Source organism: Erythrolamprus reginae, chromosome 1 (assembly GCF_031021105.1).
Source record: "Erythrolamprus reginae isolate rEryReg1 chromosome 1, rEryReg1.hap1, whole genome shotgun sequence".
In the NCBI taxonomy this organism is placed as follows: Eukaryota; Metazoa; Chordata; class Lepidosauria; order Squamata; family Dipsadidae; genus Erythrolamprus; species Erythrolamprus reginae.
In genome coordinates, this window is record NC_091950.1 from 304,366,927 (window position 1) to 304,391,840 (window position 24,914).

General features: G+C 40.0%; 1 protein-coding gene across 1 annotated transcript in view; it reads right to left on the reverse strand.

The window, feature by feature from the left end:
• MAN1A1 (mannosidase alpha class 1A member 1) overlaps positions 1–23,868 on the reverse strand; it is an 83,598-nt gene extending 59,730 nt beyond the window's left edge. Inside the window, exon 1 of the mRNA XM_070733435.1 lies at positions 22,528–23,868. Within this exon, the coding sequence (XP_070589536.1) occupies positions 22,528–23,160 (633 nt within the window). The 5' untranslated portion in view covers positions 23,161–23,868. The remainder of the gene's footprint in view (positions 1–22,527) is intronic.
• Between the last annotated feature and the right edge of the window lie 1,046 nt (positions 23,869–24,914).

Below are 24,914 nucleotides of genomic sequence, written 5' to 3' on the forward strand. Positions count from 1 at the left end.
GAGTGAAGTTGTTTTCACCCTCCCCAAGCACTGAATTTTGGGTGTGGGCACTTGCATATGCATGATGGCCAGCACATACGGTCTTTCAGCACCCGAGGAAAAAAAGGTACGCCATCACTGCCCTAGATGCCAATTTTTACAGATTAGTCTTTCCAATCCTTTTAACCTTCACATGTCATTTCGATCTATTTTCATCTCACCAGTCAGTCTTGGTGACTACCTGCTAGGTTCATGCAGTTCTCTTGACAACAATAAACAAATAAATATTTTAGTAGTGGTTTGCCATCCTCTTCTTCCTAGGGTTGAGAGAGTGAACTGGCTCAAAGTCATCCATTTGACCTTGTGCCTAAAGCAGCATTAGAAACATCTGTATTCCATTTTTAGTCTGATATTTTAACTATTAAATTAGCTCTCTCACTTGTCTTTTATGATTACACTTCTAGTTCATATTTGTAGAACTTATTAAACTTTGCATGCTACATTATATTTTTCCAACTAGTGTTATTTTTTAAATATTTTACTCAAGATCTTTTGATATGCTTTAGTAATAGCAGCTTGCACTGTAAGAATCTTATTTCCTGGTTATTTATTTCCTGGCAGCTTGCGCTGTAATAATGTACCAGTGCTTCTCTGTTTGCTTTTTTTTAAAATGCTAACATTTATCTGGGGGGGGGGGGGGGAGAACAAAGCAAAACTCCTATATCCTTTTTGACCAAAAGAATCATTTCACCAGAAAGAAGAATCAACTTCTTTTGTATTGATGGCAGGCTGTCTGCTCTATGGACCATGTATCTTCCTTTTTCTCTCTTTACAAAGTAAAGACAAACCATCTGGGAAAAGCTTTCAGGGCGCATTCACTTCTGTAAGAGGCTGTTTTAGCAATCTGATAAGAGATGCTTTGTTCATGTTCCCATGCTCTGTAAAACACTTTCTTCCCACTAATACTGCACATTTGAAAAATCATCAGTGGCTTTGGCAGGTCTTGGGAGGGGTTTGGACATCCCTGATCCTTGGTCCTTTTTAAATGCCTTCCAGTTAATAGCAATATCAATAGTATTTAGAATCATATACCGCTTCATAGTGCTCACTAAGCACTAAGCTCTCCACTCTCTAAGCAGTTTACAGAATCAGCATATTGCCCCCAACAATCTGGGTCCTCATTTTACCCACCTTTGAAGGATGGAAGGCTGAGTCAACCTTGAGCAGGTGGTGAGATTTGATCTGCTGAACTACAGCTAGCAGTTAGGTGAAGTAGCCTGCAGTGCTGCACTCTAACCACTGCACCACTTCGGCTCTACTTATTTGTTTGCATAAGCAATGTTACATTAGTCAGGAGACTACAATGCTAGTACACAGTTGGCCAAGGTCAGAAGTTAGTGCTGATTGCTGGCAACTGACTGGACCTACCTCTGCAGTTTTCTTGGGAAGATTTTCAGAAATGTTTTGCCATGGTTCCTTCCTAGGGCTGAAAGAGAGAATGGCTCAAGGCCACCCAGTTGGCTTCATACCTTGATTTCCTTGTTTCTAGTTTAATGCCTTGACCATTAAACTTTTGTATATCCTTTGCTCCTACCTGAGAATATATATTAAGCCTCTGGGTTCACTTTGAACACATTTGGTTTGTTCTACTGGGTCACCCTCTCTCATACCTATTTGCCTACCTATTTTGCAAGGAACAATTCCATCCTTTCTGTCATTTATAGATTCATTAATTTGTCTGCTGTTCTGCAGCATATTGTTTTTCCTTTTTCCTCCAAAGGCTTAGGACTGAGAGGGAATGTTCTCAGCCTATGCTTTGGAAAAGAAGCTGCAACCAGGCATAAACATTTTCTCTGCACTTTCCTCATCCATTCAGACATGCACACCCTGATATTTTCAAGGATGTGCAGATCTCCAGAGGCAGCTTTACCTCTCCCTGTCTTTTGAGCTACCAAAGCAAATGCTACGGCAGAGCGGAAAGAGGGGTGTACATAGCAGGAAAAATAAAAGCCCACAGCCTAGAGACAAGGAAGTAGAGGTGACGTCTATAGATTGGCAAGAGACAAGCAGGCAAGAGGACTTTCATTGACCTGCTGGGACCATAAACTACGATGAACAACCTATCCTGGTAAGACTCCTGCCTTGGAACCTTGCCTGGAGCTTGGTAGCAATTAGGAAAGGAGCAATCACACTGAAAGAGCACCTCATCCCAACGAGTAAAGAGTATTTGGAGAAAGGCAAAACTTGTATGTTACTTTAAAGGTTTTGAGACTTTAGTTTGAACTGAGTATTAAAATAACAAATATTAAAGGACAGAGTATTTAAGACATATTCATGTGACATCACCACCTAGAAATGTGGAGATAACCCAGAGCAATACTGTTATTTGGGGAAGATGTGTTTTATAATAAAGTAATTCTCTATATATTTACTATACTAACACTATGTCCAGGTCCTTGGATAGCACAGAATCTTCACAAGGACTTAGCAATACTTTTGTTTTCGGGTTCCTACAAGGCAGAATATCTTCTACATTTCTTGTATCCATTACTATATTGTTCTTGTTCACTGAGCTTGCTTCTATGTATTACTGTTTTTTTCACTGTTGACTTCTTGTGATGCCCTTCTTTCTGTGATCTAATCTTTCAGTTAAAGTATGGTTGCTTGCTGCTCTTTTTGAACTAGTGTTATAATCTTATAATTGTTGTTTATATATGCCAGGATGTTCTCAGGTGGAAACCCATACATACTGGCTTGCAGGTGTAACCACAGGTTCCGTTCCTTTTTCCCCCTTAAGCAATCAAGAGCAGCCAGCTTTTATTTTGTTTTGTTTCCAACTTCAATTCATATTTTCAAGAGTCCACAGCAACTAGAACTAGAAATACTGTGTACAAACAGCAATTATCAAAATTTAGTTGAATTATAAGACAAAAATGTCTTGACAGTGAAATATTTGTGCTGCAATAGGCAGTCTACTTAAGGAGATTGTGGATTTTCCAATTCTGCAGAGCTTTTAAAAGAGACTGACCAGCCATTTCTTGTAGATATTTTAATTGCACAAACTGCTGGAGGCTGGTTTGAGGTGATTCTTCTGGTAACTTTCAATTCTACATTTGTATTATTCCCTTTAAACTTCCCCTGTTAAAGTTGACTTGCAATTCCCATTTACTCTCCCAGTTTATAGGCTCAGTGGGCTCATTGCCTAGAACTTAGCTTATATTTCTTTACAATCTCTGCTTACACAGTCTGCCAAAGACAATTAGAAGCTGTCTGGTCACACCCCAGCAATTATTCTGGAGATGACCTTTGAGGAGATGGTCCATTTAAAATTGTGAACTATAAGATAATTTTCTCCTTTCCACTTGATTTAAAAATGCAAATGGATTCAATCTTAATTAACTGTTCAGAAAATAAGAACCAAAACCTCTCTTTTGTACTGCTTTCATAGTTGGTTATTTACTGAGTATTTCTTTAGCCTGTTGAATTATTCTGCCTTTCACTGACGTTTTATGCATAAAATTATTTGTGATTTTAGTCTATTGACTGACTTCATGCCATCAAGTAGCTTTCAAGAGAACCAAAAAGTTTCTGGAGCAGCAAAAGGCTACAGTTGGGGGTAGGATGGCAGTGACAGCTTAACTGACCACTAATCGGATTGCTCGCCACAGCTGGGATGGCTGCACAACAATGAGGTAGGGCAGCCATTTTGTTACAGTGGGGACCATTTTGAGGAGCCTTGGATGAGCGGTATCAGCCATTTTACCTTTAGCCACATGCATTGCTGACTATTGGGGACCATTTTCCTCTCGTAAAGGGTGCAAGTACCATTTGTAGTTGGCTTTTGCTACTTCCATTTAACTGGCCATATTTCAGCTGCTGAACAACCATCAGTGGACCATCACCACTTTTTGTTGGGATGCACTGCTTCAAAGGAAGTGGTTCCATCACCAAAAATGTTCATGGACATTATTTCCAGGCAGTGTCTTTCCCCGGAATGGGTCCCAACCCATCATCGGCTGCAAAGAAATTGTACAATGTGGCCCCAGACCTGGCCAGACTCTACAAGTTCCTTCTGTGGATGCACCAGTTGCAGCGCTGCACATATGGTCCAATCTGCCCAGGATCTGGCAGAATCACTATGTCCTGAGGATCGTTGGTCCAAGCAGTCCCTTCAGTGGGCACACCAGTCTGCCGCTTGAGCGATCTGTGCATCAACGACAGCGTCCTCTTTCTCTTGGACATCTCTTACCTGGCTTCACCAGTTGCAGGAGAGAACACCATCAGCAGATGCTTGCCTTTGACAGGACATTAATAAGTTAATAGCCACAGCCCAATCCATTGGCGCCTCTTTGACGGCTCACAGACTCCTATTGCTATAAGTGGTGGCTGGCAATGGCTGTTTATGTGGGAGATCATCTATTTGGTGATTGTCTCGATCCGTTGCTGACAGAAACCAAGGAGTACAAACAGATCCTGCCTTCTGTGACCAGGTGTCCCCCAAGGCAAAATAAAATCCTGACTATATGACCAAATTTTTATTCAGGTGCCATTTCCTAGCAGTCCCAAGGTTTTCATAGTCAGAGGCCTAGGCAATACCAGGACCGTCCTAAACAGGATCACCTCTTTAAATCCTGATGGCCCTTTCAAGGAGAAGGTTGTTCTTTCCAGTGCTCTCAGCAAATGCACCCCGAGCACCCCATCGGAGGCTGGCTGGACTATTTTGTGGACAGATGGGAGGAGTCCACTTCAGATGCTTGGGTTCAAGAGACCATTTGATCAGATCTCTCTCTTGAATGCCATTGCATTCCCCTGAGGTTTTGTATCTGCTGCCTGGTCTCTAGAGTACTGGCCAAGAGGATCCTCAAACAGACAGCTATTCAGCACTTGCTGGATATCCATGCCATTGAAGTTATCCCTGAGGATCAGCATGGACAGGGATTCTATTCGATCTTGTTTGTGGTCCCAAAGACCTCAGGAGGATGGATGGAAGTTCTTGATCTCAAACAACTGAACTGTTACATCATCTATAAATGATTCAAGATACATGCACTTTCCACTATCTTAAGAGGATATTAGGGAGGGAGATCGCCTCTCTTACATTGATCTTACAGAGCTATATTTACATGTGCCTATTGTCCTGCATCATCGTCAGTTTATGAGATTCCAGTTCACTGGAACTCACTACCAATATAGGGCAATGGCCACTAGAGTATTTACAAAACTGTTAGCGATTTTTACTGTGCTGCTAAGGGCCACACCCATGCATGTTCAGAGTTACCTGGATGACCTATTAATTCAGTCGTCCTTCCAGGCTCTTGATGACTTACAAGCCAACCATCTAGGTCCCAAGGCACCATGAGTTTACCATAAATCTGGAGAACAGCCACCTGTCTCCCACTACTACTGTCTCATCTGACCACCAAGCTAATATTCAACAGTTGGTTGTCGCCATTCAGAGAAACTGTTTGGCGCAGATAACTGTATTAACCAAGTTATTAGGCAAGATTTTGTCCACCTTCACCATTGTTCTCTGCACCCATGTTCACTCTTGAGACCTCCAATGGTTTCTCTTGGCTTTTCAGAAGTTCGGTAGGGGCACTTTTCCAGCCAGGGTGCATCTTCCACCACATATCATTATGTCTCTCATTTGGTGGGGATCTCAGGCTCTTTCCAATGGCAGCCTGTTTTGGGAACCAGATAGATTAGTTCTGACAATGGATGCACGTTTGATGGCCTAGGGTGCCCACATTGCTTTGCATATGGTCCAAGGTCAGTGGACTGGGCAGAACTGTAAATGGAGTATAAATTGGCTGGGCAATATATCTGTCCTTTTGACATTTCAGCCCATTGGCGACAGGCTATCATGTATTAGTGATGATGGACAAGGTGCACAACAACTGCTAGGAGGCACCTGGTCCCAAGCCCTAATGACAGAGGCCGATCAACTTGCCCTCTGGGGAGAACAACATCTTCTCTCCCTTTGGATGGACCACATCTCAGGTGTTGACAATATACAAGCCGATTGTCTCTCTGTGTCTCCAACCTGGAGGTTCTCTCAGCAGTCAGACTCTCTTACCCAGGGGTCACTGGCCCACCCGGACCCTCAAATTGACCACCTGGTGCTGGAGCAGGTTGCCCTAAGCATGAACAATATTCCAGCCAGGGTCATTGATACAATGCAAGTCTCCTGAAGATCCTTCACTACCTGCATCTATGATGCTACCTGTGCACCTTTTGTGGGTGGTGTGTGAAGTTGGCCATTGTTCCTTCTAAGACTTCCTCTACTAATGTCCTCCACTTTCTCCAGGATGGTCTGGATAGGTGACCTTGCATAGACAGGTAGCGGCATTGGTGTCCGTTCTGTCTTGCGACCACCATTGTTCATTGACACATCATCCTCATATCCAATGCATCTTGTAGGGTGCCACTAACATTGCCTCTTTAGTCATCCACCACTACTCTACTTGGGATCTTCCCAAGGTGTTGCAGTCCCTGATGGATTCGCCCTATGAACTGCTGAGGCCAGTTTGCGCCACCTTACATCCAAGGTGGCATTTTTGGTGGCCATTACGTCAGCTAAGAGAGTGTCTCAGTTGGCAGCGTTGTCAATCTGGTCTGATTTGTGTACATTCCATGCCAACAAAGTGATCATTTGATTTGATCCGTCATGAATACTTGGCTCCATTGGGTGCAGGAGACTGTTTTCCAAGCTTTTGTTCATGGCCAGTTCACCCTGTGGAGAAACACTGCCATACTCTAGATGTGAAATAAGCATCCTGTGTATTTACATGAAATGGACTGCTGGGTTTCGCATGTCGGAATCGCTTATTTCTCTCATTCCAACCAGCTTCCATGGGCCATAAGATGACACCATCCATGGTCGGCTGATGGGTGTGTTCTACAATAGCTAAGGTATATGAACTTCAGTCATGCCAGGCACCATCTCACATCACCACCAACTTGACGAGGAGTGCTTTGGCAGCTTGGTCTACCCAGGCATCCCTCAATGAGGTTTGCTACATGGCTACTTGGTCTTCACTGTCTCCATTTGTGTGACACTATAAAGTCGATGCCTTTGCTTCGGCCGAAGCATCCTTTGGTAGGAGAGTGTTGCAGCAGGTCATAGGGACTAGAGCCCCAGCAACAGTATAGCAATCCACCCATTTGGATAGTCAACTTTGGTATGTCCCATTCCTGGATGCTATATCCATCATGAGGGAGAAGGGGCATTGGTCTTACCTGATACATCTCTTCTAGAAATAGTGGGTATAGCATCCAGCCCTGCTCACTTTAGTCAGGCTTTTCAGGAGGAATCTCTTACCTTATTCTGGCACAACAGAATCTGTTGCTTCACTTTTTTGTTTCAAACTGAAAGGAATAGCAACAAGGCTGTCACCTAAACAGCTTTGACAGACTCAGTCCAATCAGAGAGCAGAGGGATTTAATTTGTTCCTGGATGCTATATCCACCACTCCTAGAAGAGGCGTATCAGGTTAGACCAACACCCCTTTTATTACCTCTTCTAATGAACAGAAAGGAGCCTTATAGACCAAACAAGCCACTGCAATTATCTCAGTAGGTGCCAGGTTCAATGTCTTCTTAATACTTAACCTGCAAATTTATAACCATTTCTCGCTTGCCACTCAATAGCACTTTAGCAGCAAGAACAGATGATGTAGGATTTATTTTAAACTGACAAGAACTACATCTGCACTATATCTAGGTTGGTTTTAGACAATGATTTCTATTTCAAACATATTGTAAGTGTTTGGAACCAAAATAAATCTTGCAGAACTCTTGAACTCTCAGATCTCTTATATCTCATTGTGCAATTTCCACCAGCCATATTTACAATATCTTAACCTTTTCTTCACCACTGATCCTTTTAAATACTTTTTGCGGCTATGGAGATCCAAGACTTAAAATATTTTTAAATCATAACATTTCTTCAATCCTTCACAGACCCCCTGTGACAACATGTGTTCCGCCCAAGGGTCTGCAGATTATAGGCTGAGAACCACTGTCATAAGGGATAAGACATTATAGCAAATTTTCCCCAATGGGGAGGTCATCAGGTCAAACAAGAGATAGTGCAAGATGGGGGGGCGCTGACGGCTTATATCTCAAGACCTAAAATGGTCACCTAAAATCAAAAACATCATCAAAAAAGCAAAACAAACAATGTTCTTTCTGCGCCAGCTCAGGAAGCTCAAACTGCCCAAGGAGCTGCTGATACAGTTGTACAGAGGAATCACTGAGTCTGTCATCTGCACCTCTATAACTGTCTGGTTTGGTGCTGCAACCCAACAGGACCGACACAGACTTCAGAGGAGAATCAGAACTGCAGAAAAAACAATTGCTGCCAACCTGCCTTCCATTGAGGACCTGTATACTGCACGAGTCAAAAAGAGGGCGGGGAAAATATTTACTGACCCCTCGCATCCTGGACACAAACTGTTTCAACTCCTACCCTCAAAACGTCGCTACAGAGCACTTCACACCAAGACAACTAGACACAACAACAGTTTTTTCCTGAACGCCATCACTCTACTAAACAAATAATTCCCTCAACACTGTCAGACTTTTTACTAAATCTGCACTTCTATTTCTACTAGTTTTTCTCATCATTTCTATCATCCTTTTCCTCCCACCTAGGACTGTATGACTGTAACGTTGCGTGTATCCTAAGATTTTTATTAATATTGATTGTTTCTTCATTGCTTATTTGACCCCTATGACAATCATTAATTGTTGTACCACATGATTCTTGACAAATGTATCTTTTTCTTTTATGTACACTGAGAGCATGTGCATCAAGACAAATTTCTTGTGTGTCCAATCACACTTGGCCAATAAAATTCTACTCTATTCTATTCTATTCATAATTAATTTTTTGTTTTAAGTATGATAAATATAACCAATATATGTGAAGATCATGAGGCAGCAAGAGGTTGGTCATGATATCAGACCTAATTTTTTGAGAGTTCACTACATTGTAAGAAAAGAAAAAACAATTATAGAGTATTTTAGATGGCCTCCAGCTATGGATCAGTGTTTGATTCCATCCAACTGCGGCTGTAAAAATAGTGACCACAACTGGCACTGGCAGCTTGATCATTTTTGTCTTAAGTTGTTAAACAGTTGTTAAGTGAAAGCCAGTTGTGTTTATGATTTTACTTCTGATTTATTTTGGTTCGGAGACCTGCAAAGATTGAAAAAACTAGGATTGTTCATAAAATTATTTTCCCATCATTGTCACAAATGCAAACAGTAGTTAAATGGAACAGTTGCTAAAGGAAGCAGCCACTAAATAAAGACTTCTTTTAATGAGATGCTTTTCCTCTCTACAATCATCATCCAACAGGCAATTAAAATCCTACCAAAGAGGTTGGAATTCCTTTTAGGACAGGATTTGAGACTACATTGTAATGGGGAGGGAGAGTTGTCTTTATTTTGTTCTGCTGTTTAAAAGCAATATAATTCCACTTATACTTTCAATAAGAATGTCTTTCATGGAATATACAATTTTTTTTAGAAGAGATATATTACTCTTCCCTTCATGAATAATTATGGAATAAGGGAAAATCAAGTTTCTTAAGTATTTGCTGTTTCCAGATGATTGCAGATATTATATCTGTTATGCCTTTGGACTTCCAGTCTATCTTACCAATCTGAAATTGATTGAGAGAGTGACTGATGATTTATTTATTTATTTATTTATTTATTTATTTATTTATTTATTATTTTGTCAAACATATATAAGGTTACACTAAAAGTATAACATGAGACGATTTTGAGTACATGGGAGCATTAGGAAAGGAATGGTAGGCACATTGCTGTGCTTATGCATGCTCCTTACAGAGCTCTTAGGAATGGGGTGAGGTCAAAAGTAGACAGTCTAAGGTTAAAGTTTTGGGGATTTTGGAAAACCCCCCCACAGAGTCTGTATTCCAGGCACTGACCACTCTGTTGCTGAAGTCGTATTTTCTGCAATTTTCAAGTCTGGAGCGGTTTACCTTAAGTTTGTATCTATTGTGTGCTCATGTACTATTGCGGTTGAAACTGAAATAGTCATTGACAGGTAGGACATTGTAGCAGATAATTTTATGTGCTACACTTAGGTCAGACCTAAGACAGTGTAGTTCTAAATTGCCTAAGCCCAAAATTTCAAGTCTGGTGGCATAAGGTATTTTGTGGCAAATAGAAGAGTGGAGGACTCTTCTGGTGAAACATCTCTGGACATTTTAAATTGTATTAATGTCTGATATGTATGAAGACTATTCTCTAATAGTCTCTCAAGTAAGCATTAAACCTGCTCAGTTATTTTAGAACAAGATGCCACATAGGCTATTAAGGACTGCACAAAACATTAAAGGTACTGCACCAAAAAGTATGATAAATGGCGAATGTATATATCTGAAATGGTATCAATGAAATTCATCATTGTTAGTCCTAAGACTCAACTTCAAAATAGGTTTGCAACAATAAAGCAAAACAAACAAACAAAAGGACACCAGAAGCAACATATTTAATCTACACTAAATATTTGAAGATAAATATTTCTGCTATTAAAAAAGAATTACCCCAAATCTGAAAAACCTTTGGAATACTCACTAAAATTACAGTATCACTAATAAGTCAGCAAAGTATCATTCTGAATTAATTTTAGCTGTATGATGACATCGCAGAAGTTAATTCAGAGGTGACCAGAATACTTTTTAATCAAAATAGAAAACATTGCCCTTATCTCTTCTTCAAGGAAGGCACGTTTTGATAATAATGTTACAGTAGCAACAGTCAATCCTACACATTAATACAATCATCATGCATTGTTACTACCACCTGAAAGCACTATGGGAGGTAGAAAAGTTTGTTTGAGCAGGTAGAGGAACAACATTCTGCCAAACTTTCTGTGGCTTTTTGAATAATTGTCAAGCTCCCTTTCACAAGTGAACTATCTATCTATCTATCTATCTATCTATCTATCTATCTATCTATCTATCTATCTATCTATCTATCATTTATTGATTGATTGATTTGATTTGATTTGATTTGTATGCCACCCCTCTCCGTAGACTCGAACTAGAACTAGCTATAAAGGAGGGATATTTCAGCTTGGCTCTAAAAACACAAACAGAGCTTTTGTCTTTTCACAATGAAGAATAAAACACAGCTAAATGGAGATTAGAAAAAGGAGGGATTTGCCAACATTAAACAAGCTGCAGGAACATTATCATTGCTGATTCTTCGTGCAGGCAGTAATCTCCAGAACGCTTAAATATATTGCAGATGTGTGCCTTTATTGCTTGCCAGATGCTAGAATTATGAAGTATTTGTGGGGATGTGGATCTGTGGTTGTTTACTCCACTTTTTCCTGAGTTTTGTTAGTCCCTCTAATAAATAATACTGTTTAAGTTATTAATGGCATCCTCCTGGGATCCAAATTAAATGTCTGAAATAAACTTTAAAAAACCAAAACAAAACCCCATGAAAATACGAGAATACAAATTAACCCTCTTGAGTGATTCTTATACTGTGGCCCTGCTTCTTTCTTAGAAGTAGCAGCTTGGCAGGCATTTTATCACCTATCTTCCAAGGGGACACTCCCTGGTGTATTCTCTGTTAATCAGTCTCTTTCTGATTATTTGGAAAATAAGAAGAAAATTGCTATCACATTGTCTCCTTATCATATAGCATTGAGAAGTGCAAAGTGGAGATATCAGCTTTTCACCAACTCCCAATCTCCAAAGAGAGCAAGAAAGATCAAACTTTACTAGGGAAAAAAAAGAGAAATGCAAACACACTTCTCAACTTTTAAATCTTACAGATGTAAATGTGTAGGACCAAAAATGTAGAATGAGCCAATTTACAATGTACAGTGGCTAGTAAATTGGCTTAACAAGAAGAACAATGATGAAAATCCCAAGATCATAAGATAGCACAGGGTTGTTACAATTCCATCAGGCTTAGGCTCAAATCCAATTGAGCCCTATTCTTTATTTGTTTACATCAAATATATCAAACACGTGGCATGTGGGCCAGATCTGGCCTACAATAGGCCTAGTTGTCCTGCAGAGTCATCCTGGAGACAGGAGGGATTGGCCCATACTGCCCTGGCCCATCTTGGCCATGCCTACCCAGTTGGCCACACCCAAGCCATGCCCACCCTGGTCCCCCAAGGCAAAATAAAATCCGGATACAGCCCGTGATGGGATCGACTTTGACATCCCTGGTTTACACTAATAGAATCTTGGAGATCCCAGAGTGTGGCTATCCTGAGCCTTTTCCTCCTCTCCCCTATCCATTTCAGGACTGCAGAGTCTCTTATTTTGGTCTCTTGAATATGTGTTGCCCTGGGAAGCCAGAGTTTGATTGCTGAGATTCCCTCCAACTCCTTCTCCAACTGTACTTTCCACCCAGGTTCTGAGTTTTACTGACCTCTAAGAATTTTTGACTTGGAAGCAATGAAGTGTTTTCACACAAACGTCATCTATGCAATAAAAGACTGAAGTATATATAATATTGTTGATTTACTTATCATTTACTTGCTTACTTGATGCAGTTTATATGTTGCTCTAAGCAGCCAGCAGAGCTGGTGGCAGACTCAAACAGTGAGGAGGTTGGGGAGGCATATGGACAGTCCTGGAGTCTGGGGAAGGCTCTGATGAGTGCTCTGCATTGGAAGCAGAGATGGGGACAGGGCTGTCCAACAATTATCAACTACCTTTGGAATTGGAGATAAGTGGGGCTGAAGAAGAGCTGGAGTCTATTCCCGATGTGCGTATGCGCAGAGCTTTTCAGGAGAAGGGAACAATTAAGGAACAGAGGTTGACTCTGGAGTAAAAGCACAAGTGCCCTCCCGTAGGAAATAAATAAGAGTGAAATGGGAATGGTCTTAGCAGGAGAAAATTAGTTCATTATTCATGTGAAGATTGGCTTATCTGAGTTGTGCCTCACAGAGACTCCTTGGCAACTATTTCCTTCTTCAGTGTTGGATCAAGAAGCTATTGGCTTGGCAATTATCCAAGGACTGATAAGGTATGTTTGCAATTTATCCTTGAAAGACTGTTTGCGGGGACTCTGCTGGATGTGAATGTTAAGAATTCATATTAGCCAAATAAAAAGGGTTTTTTTTTCAAGACAAGGAGTCTGTTTCATGATTTGGTGAAGCCTAGGTCACAGCAGACACTGAATAGATTGTTAGAACATGCACAGACCAAAGAAATTAAAATGCAATGCAGTTTCTGCCTGAAACATTTCCTAATTACTTAAAGACAACCTGAAGTGAAGTTGTCTACTTCTGGTTATCCATATCTGATCTTTCTCTGGGAACTGTGAAGAATCCCATCTAGTAACGTTTTAACTTTTTATAACACTCTGTTCATTTGTGCTGTAAGTCCTGACCTAATCAATATAGCAATAAAAGGATTAATTCTTTTTTAATACATGCAGCAAAAATGTGCTGAAAGGCCCTTTGCCTTATAATTGGCATAGACCATAAGGATGGCGTGGGCTCATATATTTATTTATTATTCAACTTTATACAGTCACCTATCTCACCAAAGCAACTGGGGATATGGAGCAACAAAATAACAATATTAAAAAAATGAATATATTATGTAAAAATCCATATGACTAAATATCATAAAAAACAAATATACTTTTTTAATTATTGCTTTCTTGTCCAATTATTATAGCAGATAGTTGTGTATGTATAATAAAAAAAACAGAAGGTCCGACTATACATGTATAGTTAGGATTCCTGAGTCTGGGCAGCAAAAAAATATCTCAGTAACATGCTTTGCAAGAAACAGAACATGTTGATCAGTTTATTTGTCACCCTCTTCTGGTGTGTATTTGTACAATAAATTTCATGTATATATTTATAGTAGAGCATTAATTAAAACTGATTTACAAGAATATTAGTAAAATCCTATTCAGATTCTTAATTTTATACCATGTAGTTGAATACAAGGGAAACAATTCAGTGTGAAGCAAGGAGCTAAATTTTAATCCACACTAAGGTTTGCCTTTTCCCTATAGAAGAATGCAATTAACCCAAATACTCTAAAACTTGTGCCATAATAGAAAACATTTTGAGTTAAAAATATGTCTACAACCATATAATATTATTTCATGTTTGTTAACAGGGAAGTGATAATGGAAGTGTTTCCACAAACAGTTGAACAGGATTCTAGATTACTCGGAAGAAAAAGCATGCTGTTATATATTACTCAATCACTCTCACTGGATTCTGCTTCCTAGTGGGTGATGAGTAATTAATCCAGATGGCTCTGCTCATGATTTGTTTATTATCACTACTGTGATTTGCTTATTTTAACAAGTTGGGACCGAAGTTGACAACCAGAAACAGTGGTTCAGAATTATTTAGAGAAACCAAGGAGATTGTGGCTGCAGAATAACAACAAAAGTGACAACATCTGCATGGCTCTATTTAGTTTTCTTAGCTTTCCTCCTGGGTGGAAGAGCCAAGAGAAGAAATATATCAAAATCTTGGCTGACCAGAGGAATGATGGATAGTGGACGTTAATATTCATAGGGCCAACTGTTGATGACCACAGCATATAAAGAATGAGGGGATGTATAGGAGTGCATAGTAAAAACATGGATTTATAAAAGGAGATAGAAAATCAGCTTTATATTACATACCGTATTCTTCGGAGTATAAGATGCACCTTAGTTTTTGGGGAGGAAAATAGGGAAAAGAATCTGCTTACCAGGTATTCATCTGGCTAGCGTCCTTAGTCTGGTTAGATTCAGCACATTATTTTATCCCCTGGTTAAGGGCTTAATTTTTTTTTATTCTGAGAGAGCAACAATGAAAGAGCTTGCAAGCCAGTAAGAAATAACTGGAGCAAATAAAGCAAAGAAACCCCCCCCCCTACAAAGACAGGATTTGGAATACATTCTTGGCAGATAGTAACAATGAAAGAGCTTGCAGGCTAGTAAAAGCTGGGAACATTCTTAGCACCTGGTTAGGGCTGGAAAGAAACTTACTCAGAGCAAGTTAGAGTAATGAAAAAAAAACCCTGCAAAGATTTAGGGCTTAGAAAACATTATTTGTAGAGAGAAACAATATAAGAGCCTGCAAGGTAAGAGCTGGGAAGACTGTTAGCAGATAGTTAGGGCTGAAAAACAGCTGCATTCAGAGTATAAGCCGCACCCTAATTATCAGCCTCTTTTAGGGAGGAAAAGGTGTGTCTTATACACCGAAAAATACAGTAATAACATTTCTCTGATAACTGGAAAGGCTTTTTACAAGTATTCCCACTTACAAAAAGGAAATGAGTAAAAGTAGAATATACAGGGTAAGGATTAGGGGAAAAAAGCATGCAAATAAATGTTTTAATAAATGAGAGTGAGAGAAAGATATACAGAAAAGTATAGCTATAGATAAAGAGAACAAGAAATGCTTAAAATTAAAAGGAAAAATGCAGAATTTGATGGGCGGGGGAAAGGATTTTGGAAGTGGGTTAAAAGGGCAAAGTGAAGAGAATTGAAACAAAAATGACTAAATTATTTGAAATTATGCTTAAGTAAGATATACTGGAGGTATATTTCAGAGACTTGCATAGGATTAATAAAGATATGTTGAAGAGAGGAACTGAAACACATTCAATAAATGATAATATCAAGGGGGGAAAAAACTGAAGTCATGAATGTAGAAAAAGCTCAAGTATAGATGTCAGCTCAGCAAAAATGGTAAATTCAGATATAATTATAAGTACATGTTTATGAAGATTGGGTCTCTGCCAACAATGATATTATTGTTACAGAAAGAGATTAGATACATAAAAGACAGGCAGATTAGTTTAGAGGTTTCATCTGGAAAGGTATATTAGCAGTTGTCTGGAAAATGACAGGTAGCAAAGAGCCAAATTTGGAAACAAGATGCCAGGTAAGTATACTGAATAATGCTGCCTCTTACTTTTATTCTTTTTCTGAGCTGTGTATTATGTTGTTTAACTCAGAAAAAAAAGTATGACAATAACATATAATTATGACTGATAGGTCTCCAAAGTCAATACCAACTCCATGATGATTTATATATGACTATTTTGCGGAAACAAATATGGGTAAACCGTGAATTGTTACTGACTTGGATACATTAGCTGTTGCATTGTCAAGAAAAGGAAGGAAGGAAGTATGTATAAGATTGTTTCTTCTCAAAGTACAAATACTGTACATTAATATGTTGACAGCAAAGAAATAGTTAGAGAGAACACTGAAACTCTTTACAGCAGGAAAAATATAATGTAGCAATGAACTAAAGTTCATTGCTACATTATATTTCATTCATTTCTGAATGAAAACTAAGGTTGTTGTGCTTGGTAAAGAAATATATTATGAATTTGATTTTGGTTTATTTTGTTTTGGTTTTAATCTTTCCTGTAAACTTTCATAATTAAATTTAAATTTAATTAAGCATAATTAAAGTTACTCAATTATTTTAGCAATTTGAGTGATTATTATAAAAAATGTTATATAAATTTAATAGATAAACCACCGCTATAAAGGTGTTACTGATTTCTGAACGATAACAATGTTGACATTTTAGTTTTAATCCTGTAAACTTATACATGCACTGCATTTCTCAAAGCTGCAGATGGGTGGAGAACAAGAACCATGTAAGCAAGCCTAAATCTTCTTTTTATACAGCAGCTCCCAGGAAAGTTGCATTTTAATAATTATTCAGCAGTTAGCTATGCCATATTATAAAATACTTAAACATATGTCTGCAGATGAAGTTTAGTCAATGAAATATTATGTCATTGTCAATAACCTTGTGATATTTTATTTCTAATAATTAAGTGGTTGACTTGATTCGATATAGAGTAAAACTCTTGTCTAAAATATGTTTGGAAGTAATTTTACCTAGCTCCTAAAAAGCATCATCCTGAACTGTATGAGATTCAGTCTGATACAGTAGTTAAGGCACCAGGCTAGAAACAAGGAGACTGGGTTCTAGTCCTGCTTTTGGGAAGAAGCCAGTAGGCTATTACTATTCTCTCTGCCCCAGAAAGGAGGCAATGTCACACCATTTTTAAAAATCTTGTCAAGAAAACTGCAGACATAGATCCAGGCAGTCAACAGGAGTCAACAATATCTTGAAGACATAAGCAACAACAGCAACCCTGTATTCTAGTTCTAAACCATTATACAATATGTTCTAGTGCAGGTGAGGAATAACCAATTGGAGAGAAGTGAAAATTCAATCCTAATTGTACATATGCAAAAATAAACATAAATCATTTTTTAGTTTTACCCAATTATGGATATGATTGTATGTATGTATGTATGTATGTATGTATGTATGTATGTATGTATGTATGTATGTATCTTGGGAAAACAAAGAACCACTGGAGTGATAAAGTATCTCATGCTATGATACTGCACATTTCCTGACAGCTGTGTTTCTAGAGATTCACAATTAAAAAGGAGAGTCAAGTGTCTACATTATTTTAGTGGGGTTTTGGGGGATGGCTGAGCCAAATGGAAATGTAATTAAATTATCACATGGCAATATCAAATCAGGTCAAAATATGTAAATTCCATTTTGTTCCGATGATAAACATCCTATTTTGAAATTTAAATTACTGTGTTAGTAGAGTTTGAACTCTTTTTGCTAGTATTTTGTCAAGATTACATTAGCTTATTTCTAAAGATTCTAAATGCTATGGCATTTATGCTATGGCTGCACAAATCATTGGGAGAATTGGCTGGGACTGCGATGAGGTAAGCTACTTCACTTCAGGGACAAACTGGTAGCTTTAGAAGCAACGTTCATTGTGCTTGCCCATACAGATTTATTTATTTGATAAATTGATGCATTAAACCTGGGCTAGAAGGCTATCATAAGACTGCTCTGAATTTTCAAGCAAAGAGATTGGTGACAAAGTTTGAAAAGTAACTCTTTCACTTGCAGTCTTGCCATGACCCTCACTGTTCTGCACAGCTCTATTAATTTAATAGCCTTAGAAACCTTATAAAACTATAGCCAAAACTGTAACATTTAGAAAGCTAATTATTGGAAAAAAATTTGTTTTTATGTTTTAATAAGTTAACAATTTTGGAATGACTATACATCAAAATAACATGTTTACGTTCTTGAATAAATGCCCAAGAATATTTTTTGTCTCTACTAGCACCATTAATCTATACTTCAAGAAGTGTATTCTAAAGTATTCTTCTCCAGTTACTGTATATTCAATGCATCCTTTCTAAAAAGCTTTGTTGAACACGTGAGTTTTTCAAAGTTTATATGAACAGAGTAAGACTGTATCATATAGTTTTATTATGATTGGGCTCAAGATTATAAGATGTTTATATGATATATTTCAAAGAAATATTCCCAAAAATTAAACAAACGAACAAAAATAAGCAGGAAGCAATACTAATGAAATGTACTCAAGATCTAGAAAAAATGTTACTTTTATCCTGAATCATGAAACCTCCCGATCATAGTAGAACTCTGAAAAGTTAAAAGAGCCTATATTGATGGAATATCCTCCCTTTAGATCAGTGGTTCTCAACCTTTCTAATGCCGTGACCCCTTAATACAGTTCCTCATGTTGTGATGACCCCCACCATAAGTCTAGCGCCAATTATCCCAACAGAGCTTTAAGCTGATTGATAGGAAGGTCAGATTAGATTAGATTAGATTTATTGGATTTATATGCCACCCCTCTCCGCAGACTTGGGGCAGCCTTTATCAGAGGGACACCCTCAGTGTAAACGCCTGATTGGTCAAATTGTAAAAATATATTCCAAGGCAACAAATAGAAGCTGTAATTCCTAACACCATGGGAAATTTTTCTTTCCCCGTGGTCTTAGACGACCCCTGTGAAATGGTTATTCGACCCCCCCCAAAGGGGTCCCGACCCCCAGGTTGAGAACCACTGCTTTAGATGGATAATGTCCTACAGCTAAATACTTCGTTTTAGATTTCAATATATGATTTTTTTTTGTCTACAGAATACTACACTAATCCCCAAACTTCAGCCAACTCTTAAATAAAGTAGCAGTTTACATAGGAAGAAAAACTTTGTCAGATACAATGACAAATAAGGAAGCCCTTTTATAACCTGAATGCTTTATTTATAGTCTGGCTGTTGCAAAATCACTTATCCAATTACGGTACTAAATCTATAGATCAACTACATAAAGGATAATCTGGCAAGACAAAATCACTGCAATGTCAGTTTTCCAGATGTCAATGCAGTGAATTAAATTCTGCATCAGTTTACAACATTTTATGTAATAGCATTATGGAAATGATATTCTTGACATAATGTGATATTATGACATAAACAACATTATCATGCAGATATAGGTAACACAAATGAAGTTATTTGGATTGCTGTAATTACATGTTTTTCAATTTACCAGCCCTGAGGAGAATAATGGACAAACCCTCTTTCCAATTAGTCCATTAAAACAAATTTTCACTCTTATTCAGGTAGCAATCATACAAAATGACTTTAGATTGATAAAGAATATTTAAAAGTATTTTTTCTTTGGTTTGGAAATTTTATAGACTTTTACAGTCTAGGCTAGGGGGAATACCTGGGACTTTTACAACTTCTACAACAGTCAACTCTGGAGTACAAAACTCCCCCTCCCATGCCAAAGAAAGCAATCCAAATTACTGTACTTCCCTAAAACTGACACGAACGTAAAGGAAACTTCAGGGACACAGACATCAAAAATGCTGAAGTTGTTGAGGTTATCTTTATGTTCACATATTCAGGATTTTGCATTAAATTACACTTAAAGAGAACCCAGGCTAGACAACCCAAGCTAAACAACCTAAATACAGTTTATATTTTTCCAATGGAAAATATGCTGACAATAAGAAAATGAAAGCCTTCATGACAACATTTTGAAAATGTTGACCAAGCAAAATGTTCTGTAGTAGATGACATTGCACGGATCAAGATCCACATTGGTGTTCATTTATTGCAATGAACAGTAGTAGGATCACAAGTACCACCTTATTTGATTTATAAATGATTTTATTCCTCATTTGCTTTGCCAATGTTTTTATTCCTTCAACAGTCATACAGATTATCTTCAGATTCTTTTCCCCCCCATTCCTAGACCAACAATAAAAAATTACTGCTCCACATGTCATATATTTTCTTCCAGCTTCATTAAGAGACCCCATGAAATTCAATGAGGACTCAACTACGCATATTTTGGTTTATATATTGTACTTCTCATTAGATAACTACTAAGGCAAATGAACTGTTTTCTTATGCTTGAGGAATGTCTTGCCACTGTAATTTTGCAGATAGATGCACATCTATAGAAGAACTGCCTTTTTTTGCTACTCTTTGTAAACTTCACAGTGCCCACATGTCTACAGAGTATGATAGTAGCATTTTAGAGTGTACAACGTAGTATTGGCACACTGCATATTCCTGAGATAAAGAGTGAAGTGAAGTAGTCTGCACTACTAAAAAAAAATCTGTTCTGAGACAGAAAAAATTCTAGGCAGAAATTCATGAACACAACATATACAATTTCATCAACTTCTTTGATAATGACTCTAAGACAGCTTTGAAGACAGCTTTAATATCTTTCACTAATACTGGCAGAAATGTCTGAAAAAAGCTCTTATCATATAAATATGCCTCACAAGTATGGTATTGCAATTCCATATCAGATTCATGGAATTACTAGATATGCCAATCAAATAGCAGTAGCAGTTTTAATTTGAAACTTTGCTGATTTAATGAACAGTTTAATCTCATAAAGGTAGACCAACTGTAGAGATTAACTATCTTTAATTTCCCAAATAGAAAACTTGAAAACTTGAGCAGGCATGCATGTAATCCATCACTAATGTTACATACAATCTTTAGAATATTTTATCAGTTCTATTTACTTTTCCAAAGTTCAGAAAACAGTTATAAATCAGAGATCGAATGCCCTATAATATACTGTACCCTGAATTATCGTGTGACATAGCTTTATCGATAGCACAAATCATAGCAATTTGTTCTAGATGTTCCTTCCTAGGAGTTCACACAATTCTTCTATTTGACTCCTTTGACTCTTAGCATGAATAAAGTGGTACTTAACTTCATAAACATTTTATGGAATATATTGCTTAATATATTATGCTAAATAGATCTTTGCACTAAATAGATCTTATTGCAAGTGCACCCAGTTACTTATATTCCATAGGATAGTATATTTGTAGGCTATATGACACACTAAATAATTTCTACAATATTTATTATTCTTACTTGTAAACACCTATCTGTTCATATTTATTGCTACATAACTTGCTTCACTTGCAGGTGTTTTGTTTCACATAAAGGCTTCTTTTAAACTCTTTATAGCTTTAAGAGTTTTAATACCCCTCAATGAACAAACATGAGATACACCTATATAGAATTCTTAGTAACAGTTTAAAAGACTATTCTATGATTGTTTGTCCAGCACACTAATTCACTCCAGGTGGCAGACAAACAATATCACACTCCTTCTTTTACTTCAGATAGGAACATATTAGTCATGGGGAAAACACCCAGGAATTCCAAGGTATGAGGAGGACAGTGCTCTAAACTTTATAGCATTAGAAAATGGACAATGTAGAGTTGTAAAATAGTACTGTACTTTTAACAATTTTTATATTCTTAGCTAATGATATCCACCAGTTAACATTTTAGGGTTGAGTCTATTAATTTAAAATATGTAGTTAAAGTTTAAATATTTCAAATTTCTCTTGAAATATTAAACAATTATGGTTCAAAAACTAGTATGCAAATGGAATCAGTTTATAAAGCTGCTATACTTTTCAGTAAACCCCCCCCCCCCCTCCTCATTATCCATTAAATTTTACAATTGTGGGTTGAATCTACTGGGACAATTGATCACAGAAGTAAGTATCTTCTGGCATACCATACCATATTGGATTGTTACACACACACACACACACACACACACACACACACCACCCTTTCTGACAGTAGTTGCTTCCGACCGCAAAATTAAAGCGAATAGGCAAGACATTTTCTTTCTTCCCCTTCTTCCGGCTTTGGCATCATTCTTCCTCATCCCACTTTCTCTAGCTTGTGGCTTCCCAATTGTATAGAGATCAAAACTAAATCCCTATAATTTGTTCGCCGTGCTTCCGTTTTGGACGAAGGGCTTCAGAAAGAATGGGTTGGTCCAATTTTCGCTCTCTCCGAAGACTTGTCCACGTTGTCAATTTTCCCAGAGTGACACGTGTCCCATCTATCCCCCATTAGAAGTTTCTGCTCACGTCGAAAGACATGCCCATCACGGGACCGCACCCAAGCACAGTACAGTAGCTGTTTCAACCGCTTGCAAACACAAGCGGCGGAAGCAGGTGTTGAAGGTCGCGAATTACCAAGAAAAGATATTAAAAAGAGTGCAAATAAACAAGCACACTTACAACTCGGAGAAAGGGGAATAACGAACAACTACTCCCAGAGGTCGGATGGAGAAGCCATACAGGGCTGTATAATTTGAGCGCCTGCAGTAATTACTCACCTCTTTGATCTTTTCTCTTTTCTGCTGGACGGCGGGATCGCTGGGTTCCGTCCCGACGGCCCCGACAGGTTTGCGGAAAGGCAGGTCAGGCAATCCGGGAGCCCCCGGCTCTCCCCGGCCCAACTTGTCCTGCAGAAGCTTCACCTTGTCCTGGTGGATGTCCCTGCGGATCTCGTCGGGCAGTTTCTGCAGGGTCTCTTTGGCCTCTCGCAAAGCGCGCTCGTGATCCTCGCGGATCTTGGCTAAGTTCTCCGCCGCTTCCTCCGCCGCCGCCGCCGCCGAGCCGGTTCCGAAACTGCTGCTGCTACTCCCCGCACCCACCGCCGGTGGCGGGACGCGCGGATCGCCCTGGGCGGGCGGAGGCGGCTGTTGGAGGGTGGTCGAGTGGAAGAAGACGCCGCTGAGCAATTTGGGGGAGTCCGGCAGGAAGAAGATGGCCCCGAAGCAGAGCGTGATGAAAGCGCTGAAGACCAGCAAGAGCACGAACTTTTCCGTCAGTCGGAAGGCACCGCTGGGGCCGGGCCCTTTTCGGCTCCCGGGGCCCCCTAAGGGACCGCCGCCGCCTAAGGAGCCCCCCAAAGCCCCCGGGTTGGCGGGGCTGCCGAAAAGCGGCAGCAAACTGACGGCTGGCATGACAGCCCCACTGACAAGCTCCGGCTGCCAGAGGGTGACCGACTGCTAGAGGCCGCGGGACAACCCGTTTGCCAGGCTCCCCTCCTGCGGCAGAAGCCGCCGCCTCCCCAGCCCCACCACTCAGAGCGGGCGAGAAGCGGGACTAGCCCGCGCCCGTCGTTTCGGGCCGCCGCTGCCCGAGGCAACTTCACCGCCCTCCCCAGCGACAGGAAGTTTTCTCGAGTCCCTGCCGCCGCCACGGCCGCCGCCTCTCCTTCGCAAGGAAAAAAAATAAACCACCACACGACTCCCGCTCGGGAGGCGGTGAATGCAGGCAGGCGGTGGCGACCCGTGGCTTAAACGGCCGACGGCGCGCGAGGGATGGAGCGGAGACTCTTGTCAGCTCCTGAGGCGACTGCTGCCGCCGCCACCGCCGCTCTCTCTAGAACTGGCCATGCCGGCGCCTTCAAAGCTGGCTTGTCAGGTAACTGACGGGCGGAGGGGGCAGGCGGGTCCCGGAGCGCCTGCGGTCCCCTAGAAGGCGCCCCGCTCGAGCAACTGTCACTCCCCGCTGAGGCGCCGCCTGACCCCCCGCGAGGTAAAGCAGAACAATCGCTTTGTCCGGTCACGGAGTGCGGAACTGAGGAGAGAAAGGATCGCCGAGCCAAGAGAGAGCTAAAAGAAGGGGAGGCCCCCTTTGGCGGGGAAGGAGCGAGCCGGGCCAATCACAGAGTAGGCGGAGCCGGGGGAAACGTTACGGGAGGGGAAAAAAGGGGGCGGGGTTTAGAAGGAGGCAAGGCGAGGCGGTTGACGTTGGGCGTGGAAGGCGTTTCCGTTAGAAGTAACGGAGGAGGCTCCGGTCCGCTTTTCCCCTCGGATCCGAACGTGCGAACTGAGCGGAGCGTTACAGGTCCTCGAGTTTCGCCGTCAATGATGGCCAGCCGTCGCGCCGGACGCGGTCCCCAGTAGCCCCAGATTCGTTAGGATTCCTCCCCCCCGCCCGCCCGCCGTTCACTCTATTTTGTTAATTCAGGCGAATTGGGTCGGTGCTCCACACAAGGACATTAAAAAAATTGCAAATGCCGTTTGTTTAACCGCGCAAAACTCGGGATGGGGGACCACGAGGTGTTGTTTTTTAAAAAAATAAAGCGCGGGTTTAGGCTTTTTCTTTCTTATGCGTCTAATGCGCGGGCTGGGAGGGTCGCGGAGTTTATCGCTTTCGTTTTGCAACGCGGTGACACTTCATAAAAAGGATTACTAGCGCCGAACGGGTTTGTGTGCCAGGGAATGAAATAGTGAGTTATTTTTTTCGTTTCTGTGTAAATACGCATAGAATCTGCATCTCCTTGTACTGTGCAGAATGGGATGAATTATCAATGAAGCACGGTTAGAGCTGCTTTGTAAAACTGGGTGGGTTTTTTTGTTGTTTATCTTGCTGTAAGGCAGGATTCTTCAGTCTTCAGTTGATTGATTCCCAAATAGTTATTATACGGAAATAATATCATGAATGCTACTTGACTAACTAAATAATGTCAACTCGGTGACTACCAACAGCACTTAGATTTAAATACCACTTCACAGGGCTTTAGAGCCCTCTAAGCGGTTTTAGAGGGTTGGCATATTGCTGCCAACAATCTGGGTACACATTTTACTGACTTTGACTCAACTTTGAGCTGGTCAAGATCGAACTGGCAGTTGACAGAGTTAACCTATGATACTGTGATATAACCACTACACCACCATGGCTTTATAGTCCCATCAATCTTTGTGTGTGT